Source organism: Chamaea fasciata, unplaced genomic scaffold, assembly GCF_029207755.1.
Source record: "Chamaea fasciata isolate MVZ Bird 193981 ecotype frontalis unplaced genomic scaffold, bChaFas1.0.hap1 SCAF_13, whole genome shotgun sequence".
Taxonomy (NCBI): Eukaryota; Metazoa; Chordata; class Aves; order Passeriformes; family Sylviidae; genus Chamaea; species Chamaea fasciata.
In genome coordinates, this window is record NW_027094098.1 from 9,250,064 (window position 1) to 9,257,873 (window position 7,810).

Consider the following 7,810-nt stretch of genomic DNA (forward strand, 5'->3'; position numbering starts at 1 on the left):
AGAAACAGGCCAGTGACAACCAACTCCACCCTAGAATGTGGTCAGGACAACTGAGCCAGGATTGATTGAACCCTCTCTGAGGTCACAATCTCATGGTTTGTGAGCAGCAGGTTTGAAAAGAATGTCTATGGTCAAACAGCTCTTGGCAGGCTTGCACTGCAGCAGGACGGAGCAGCTCATGGGGCAGACTGAACATCTCACCTCCTGTGAGGAGCCCAGGGTCACTGGGTGTCCAGGAGTGTCTGCATGCTGATCAACCTTGGTGGGAGAGAGATAACCAGGCATCTTCCAAAAAACTCCAGCTTTCCTCTGAGATGGTAGATTACTACAAAGTCCTTGGACTGCAAAAAAATGCCTCACAGGATGATATTAAAAAATCCTACCACAAACTGGCACTAAAATGGCATCCTGATAAGAATCCCGAAAACAAGGAGGAAGCTGAGAAGAAATTCAAAGAAATTGTTGAAGCATACGAGATTTTGTCCGACCCTGAGAAGCAATCACTGTATGACAAGTCTGTTGAGGAGAGCAGAATCCTCAGAGAAAGGGCTGCAACGGGTTGTAGCAACTTCTTTTGTTCCCATCATGGATTCCCCCATCAAGAAGAGGTCTTTGGAGGGATGTATCCATTTACATATATTTTCTTGAACCCTTCTGACGTCAGAATCAATGGTGAAACTGGCACAGCACAAGTGGAAGAGGAGGAAGGTCCAGGGAGCCGTTTGCGCAGTGGAGTTCATTCTGTCCCTATGGGCATCCCACCTCCTTCTTTGTTGAAAACACACCTGGGCCATATGGTGTCAGAACAGTGATAACCACTACTGAAGTGATCAGTGGCAAGATCATCACCACCCAGAAAATCATTGAGGATGGGCAGGAGACAAAAGAAGTGGAAGAAGATGGCCAGCTGAAGTCTGTAATAATCAACAGGAGAGACTTAATGTCACCAGTTAACATTCTTAATGTCACCAGTTAACTTGCGTTAACTGCAAGCTGTGGGATGTGCTTTCATAGCTCAGCTGGTGGGATCTACTACAAGCAGTATCAATAAATGCTGAGTTCATGACACAACCGATGCAGACTTCTCAATGTTTGGGAACAAAATATTTCACAGGTAAAGATATGGTTTTGCTAAACTAAAGAGTGTGAGTCCACAAAGCCTGGATGAGGTGATACATAGTGATTATTCAGTAAAAATGTATCACAGATACATGTGAAAACAACCTTGCTGGTTTGCCAAAGAGACCAAGTTGATTAATACTGCAACAGGAGACAAGCTGGTTTGTGGGCATGTAAGAGAGCCATATAACAAGCTATAGGTTCCCTTCCCACTCCTGGACTTGCCAGTATTAAAGTTTACCAGCTGGACGAATTAAGCCTTGTGTGACTCTCATACACAACCCTGACACTAAGTGAAGAATACCCTTCCTACTTTTGGTGCATGAGAAGATGCATATCCATTGAAAAATGTTTTTATACATGGGCAAGAAGGTTGGGAGGGGGCAGTGGGACATGGAGAGCCTAGAGAATGGCATAGGAAAAAACAAAGAAAGGAAGAAAATGTCATTCCTCCAACTGTAAAAGAAAATTGGGGCTTTCTTGAGAATGCCCTGCAAATTATGACCAGAGACCCTGACGGAAGTACTGCATAGCTCAGGGGCTGAAAGTGAGCAGGGAAAAGGTGAATTTGGCTCTCTGACTGGGACAATCTATATTCCCTCTCTGCCTGGAGTCATTCAAACACAAAGAGCTAAATTCAAACCATAAGCCAACAGATTCCAGGGGACTGAGTTTAGCTCCCTCTTTGTGCAAAGTTGGATGTGAAGACTTAGATGGTGCTTTACCATCGTTATTGTCTTGCTCACAGCTGCAAGAGCCAGTTCACAATGCATTTCTTGCACAGACTGCCAGCACGCTGCTCTTGTCCTCCACTGAGCTACGGAATGTGCTCCCCATGTTTCTGCCCTTCCCTGGGCTGCCATGAACAGCTCAGCCTTGCTTGGCCAGATCACCTTAAGCATTTAAAATTTTACACACCTCTTATTTTTGGCCCCACGCTACATCCCCTTGAGTTTCCCAGCCTTCTCTGCCCAGTGATGTCTCCCTGAAGACTGGAACTAGTTTACAGGGACATTTTCACTCTAATCCAGATTGCAATTGCTGCCTGCGTTTGGGCAGGTCTTTGCATCTGTTTCCTCTGCTGTAAAATGGGAATAACAGACTCCTGTGCTTTGAAGGAGACTGTGAGGTAGTGTTGCTAGAAAAAGACTCTGAGCATTAACCAATAAGTTAAATTAGCCAGAATGCTGCCACTCCTTATTTAAAGCCTTTTTCTCTTGCAAAGACAAATGTAGCTTAAATCACCATCCTTAGCAATTGATGCCATGTCTGGCTTGGAAAAACAGACAAAAACTGCATTTGTTATGTTAAGGGCTGATAAGCCCCTCTCCCAGTGAGAAAAAGACAGCGCTGGGCAGCAAGTGGAAGCTTAACTGCATGCTGGGAGGCCAGTGGCAGTGGGAACAGGGAAAACCTCCATGCAGGGACAAACCATGTCTGCTGCTCCTCCACAATTTGGAAGCCATCAACAATCCTGCAGGCATTGGGACTCTGAGAACTGCAAATATTTAAGGGGCTTGTTACAGAAAGATTATTTTGGTCAGAGCAAACATGAGTCAATATTTCTACCGATACTTCTCCTGTGGACATCAAATTCATGAGAGATGACTTCTTGAATTTATTTTATGCTGCCTCAGAGGAAGTCCAAGGTAAAAAAAAACCCAAAACAAACAAAACAAACAAAAAACTCAATAACAACAACAACAAAAAATCAAACTGCACGTTTTGGATTGGAAACTGAAATGGTCTTTCATACAAATAACATGTTTGGAAATCTGGACCAGAGTTGAATTCCCAGCTCCTCAACCTTTTCAGCTTCCTAGGGCTAAAACTTTCCTTCAGTATTGTCTCTAATGGGATATTTATTTATGCATATCAATATTTCTTGATCTGAGACAAAGGTATGCAAGTCTATATACATCTTAGACCTTTCTTGCCCTGGGTCAGTAGTTCCCTTTCCTGTGTTGGTATCTAAAGCAGCACCTAAGAGAAAGTTCTTCCTTTTTCCATCCCTGGGTCAGAGTGTGTCTATTGCTGCTTGCAGTAGCAGGGATCTCCTGGGGCAGCTCTGGCAGCTGCACATATCCAAACCTGCTGGAAGGAATAAGGGAACTTAGACTGGGAAGGGACCCAGCTTACCCAGAAAGTGTTGAGTCCAGGAGGACCTGCAGATGCTCTTCCATTTCTTCCCATGCACTGCAGACCACAGAAAACGCCTTGCACCACTTTCTGTGAGCTAAATATCTGAGATTACAGAAACCCAAAACAAGACCATGATCATAAAGGTCTGGTGGTAAGAGAGGAGATCAATCTGCATTAGCAAAGTCCTGCAATCCTGCAATATCAAGAAATCTGCCAGGTGTGCCCAAATGACCCCTGGAATGGGTTGTGTCTCTGAGTTCTGTAAGTGAACCACAACACACCTTGCCTTGGAAGCAAACCCTTTTCTGTCCCAGGACACTGGATCAGACTAACACTGAGCCTGCCAACAAAACACCAACACCTTCAAGGAGTTTTAAAAAACTTTTTCTCATGCCATTTAGCAGCCACAGCACCAGAGGAGGCAGCACCAGATGTCCAACCAGCCACAGCATGAATTTGTGAGTCTTTGCCTTGCCTAATTCCAGTTCTCTGTTCCTCTTCCAAAAATGCCTCTTCCCTCCAAAAACCTGTATTTTGGGACCTTGCCCGGTCAGTGGTGAGTCTTTAAGGTGTGTTCATGGCTGAAGGTGCTCGAATGTCAATCCCCCTATGAGGACGAGGGGTACCAGCTGCACACCCTTGTGCTTAGCTGCTGATGGAAACCAGCCCATCATCCTTCCAGTCACTGCTGGGATTGATGGGCTTATTTCCAGCACCAGTTCTGCTTGAAGATGTCACACTTGGGGGCAGATGGAAGCCTCCCTTCTAACTGCAGCTCCAGACCCAAGTATGTGGCCCTGGCTGCCTGTGGCACCAGGCAGAGCAGGGATTGAGGGTGGCTCGAGCTCCATCACCGAGTGTGGCCAGCAGCCTGTGCTGAAAGGCTGAGTCATTATTTTATTAGCAGGGCCCACAACTACTTTAATGTTGGCTTAGGCTGCAAAAACAAAAACATACATAAAACAATTTGTAATTACTTCATAAAATACTAAATCATGATATTAACCGACTGACCTTTGCTCTATGCAGACCTGCTAATTTTAGCAATTACAGCCAACAACTTGAACATATCAAGTGGGCAACTGTTTAACAATAATGACATCTGCTTGGTAAATCAAATTATGTCTAAACATCTTTAAATCCCCACGAGGGGATACCTGCTTTTTTTTTGCAACTCTTAGTCCCGGTTTAATAGGATTTTAAACTCACAGCCGGCTGCACACTCTGGTGGCAGCGACCCCTGTCCCTGGAGTGACAACAACAGGACAGACATCCCATTAAGCAGAGAGTGAGTCTCTCCTCAGACAGTGATGGAAGTGGTTTGGGTTTTGACAGCTTAATCTGATAGACGGATGCATTAGCTGGATCCCTTTGCTCGCCCATGCCCCTGCATCTATTACTCCCTTCCGCAGCCCCCCAAGGTTACATGGGCTGGACACATCCAGGGCTGATCTCCACTGGCTGTTGCTTGGGAAGGATGGAACCTTGCTACCAAGATGGGCTTTGCAGCTTTCAGTGCTGTTTGTGGAGCAACTGACATGAGATTTCCTTCTGCAATGTCCTCAGAAACAATCTAGTTTTATTTTTGGTGATGAGTTCTGTTTCTTCCCTCTCTTTTCTCTCTTCTCTCCTCCTGTATCTCCAGCTACTTAAATCCCTCCCTGCTGTTCTCTGCTTCATGGGTGAAACTCCGACACTGAGATCTGTTCTTCCCTATAATGGCCTAAAATACAGCTGCAAGAGCCTGCAGTTGCTGTTGTAGCCATATTTCAGGTCTGTAGGTTTTTCTTGCCAAGAAAAGTGACATTAGAAGCAAATGGGACCAGTGAGGAAGGGTGAGCACAAGACCACCCAAATCTCCACTGAAGCACATCAATACAGACCAAGACCCTCCACCATAAAATTAAGATCCTTGTTCAGCCCCCAGTTCGGTTGCTGCAATGTCCTGAGCTCTGCTGATCTGGGAACAGCCTCAGCTCCATGGTCCCACTCCTGATCACTCAGCACCCTGGGCTGCAAGGCTGTTGTCAGATATTTGAATTGAGATACAAGAACAGAATATTTCCGCCCCTTCTCTCTCCCTCTCTCTCCCTCCCCGACCAGTCTGGCACTTCTCTGATGGAGCGTGCAGCAAAATCACAATCACATGTTTGCAGCAGTAGGAGGCCATTGGCATGGAAGTGGCAGTGATGTCACTACAAACATTTCCACCCTATCCCATTTCTCCAGAACAGTCTCCGTTTTTATGACCCCATCCTGAGATCTGCAGGAAATCAAATTGTCCTGATACTATTTTGAGCGCTGGTGTCATGGCATCAATATATAACGACATGGTGTCAAGCTGGAGAGACTGGAGCGCTCTGTCACGGTGCTGCAGCCGGTTTGTTCTGTGCAGTTTAAGGACTGGATCGCAGCCCTGCGGATCCCGCGCTTGCCGTGCTGGGACCCTCGCAATGTGTGTGCTTATGCTGAGCCAAGGGGGTGAGCTGAGCAGGGCACGCCACAGGGCAGGCCTGGCTTCTGTCCATCAGCAGCTCCCGCACCCCGTTGGAGGTTAACCAGACCCTGGGGCAGCACGGTGCCGGGGGGCAGAGCAAGCCCACAGGCACGCGGCATGTGGTTCTACACCCTGGCACGCTGGATGCCAACCACCCTGGGGGCTGCACGCAAGGGAGGAGCATGATTACAAGACATTCATGAACGGCAAGGGGAGATTTGGAGAAAGACAGACACTGGCAGGGTGCCTAGGACATGAAACCAAATGACAATCTGACCAAAATGGGGAGAAACAGCACCAGCAGCTACGAATGCTTGTCTGAACTAGGATTGCCATCTAAACAGAATGAGCCGTGGGTTAGATACCCCTGTCTATCAAACTGAGATTTAAAGAGCGGTTTAGATTCCACTGTGCTCACAAACTGTGCTCTGATGCTTCCCGCCAACACATGAACCCCTGCAGACTGGATATCTCCCTTGTGCCTGTGTCTCACAGGAAAGATTCAGGTCCTGCAATATCTCTTGCCAATTAAGCTCCAGTGGGATCCCTACCTGATTCATCTCCTGCACCCAAATCTTATCTGCTACTCAAAGAACATCAAATCTAACACGTGGCATACACAAAACACTCCTGAACTGAGATCTCAAACAGAAGAAACAACATCTGCAGCAAAATTTTATCTATTGGACAAAGCTTATCCTGGAAGAACTTAAGAACCCACAAAGTCCCCTGCAGCAGAGCAGGAACAAGTACCAGTTTGACTAAAAAGAAGCAGTGGGAGAGACATGGTGGTGGCCCAGAGTTCCTAGTGAGTAAGAAAATACAAACTGCTTTTCAGAAAGTGTAGTGGGAGTTTCTCTGTTACTTCTTTTAATGTAAGGGACAGGACAATCCCATATCGTTAAAGTTTTTGCAGAAGGGTACATGTTTGAATCCTACATTAAGAGCAGCTTCTCCAGAAGAAACATTTTTATCAGGCTGTATTATGAAAAGCTAGTCTCCTTGTGAAGGCAGAAGAGAGCCTGGTGTCTCGAGGCTGACACAATGCGTGCCAAGTGCTCATGTGTGCTTGCTCTCCACAGTACCAGAAAATACCATGCTACAACCCCAGAGAGGAAGGGGTTTTAACCCTTGAGGCACTTTGTTTCTGATTTTGCTTTCAAGCACATGGTGTGATGGTTAGAGTGTCCTGAGCAGAGCCAGGAGCTGGACTCGATAAGCCTGGGGTCCCTTCTAACTCAGTGTATTGTGATTCTATGATAAAACTCCATTATCTCATCTGTACCTCACCAAGACCCAATGTGACTATTTGCCTTTAGCCATAACTGCTAAACTCGCTGCATCCACAGGAGTCAGTGCTGAGACCAGACAACCACTTTGTAACCTCCTGTATGGGGATCATTAGTAATCAGAGATATCGTCCAGCAGCCTTCTGTGTGAGATAACACTTAAGTTCCCATGAAATTGAACTGACCCATGAATTGGGTCATTAGTCATCTCCAGTTTTCATTTTCAAGCCCTCCTTTATCTTTGGCTACAATTAGCACTCAATTGCATTCACTTTTGGTCAACCTCCAAAAAGCACCAGGCAAAGGAGCTCATGGGACCTGAATACCACCCACTTCTCAAGCATTCAAGAAAGTTCTTTACTGTTTGACTTCAGTATCTGCTTTCCCATCTTCCATGGGGCTATGCCCTGTAACTCTCTCTTCGTGGCTGGCAGAACTGTTCCTTTTCTTCAGACCTCCCTGGTGCCACTACAGACAGCTCCTCACTTTCCCATGCCCTTGATCACTCAGCATCTTGGCTCAGTGAGGCTATCCAACCTTTCCAGCTCCTCTGCTTCCTCACTTTACCCTGAATTCCTCTCACCTCCCTCCAATGCCTTCCAGGAGCTGCTCTCTTGCCTTCCTCCTGCTGCCTGCAAATTCTTTCCTTCCCACTTTGGACACTAAATAAATAGTGGCTTGAACTGCTCAGTTAAGGACCTGGCCTCTTCCCACTACCCAAGGCATGAGGAGAACCCTCAATGGTGTTTAAGCAGCTGCAGAA

General features: G+C 46.4%; 1 protein-coding gene across 1 annotated transcript; it reads left to right on the forward strand.

The window, feature by feature from the left end:
* The first annotated feature begins 314 nt into the window (after positions 1–314).
* DNAJB8 (DnaJ heat shock protein family (Hsp40) member B8) lies at positions 315–976 on the forward strand. Its single transcript, XM_066195678.1, is given in 2 exon segments — positions 315–675; positions 678–976. Coding segments are annotated over 2 exon segments (660 nt in total).
* Positions 977–7,810: the final 6,834 nt, after the last annotated feature.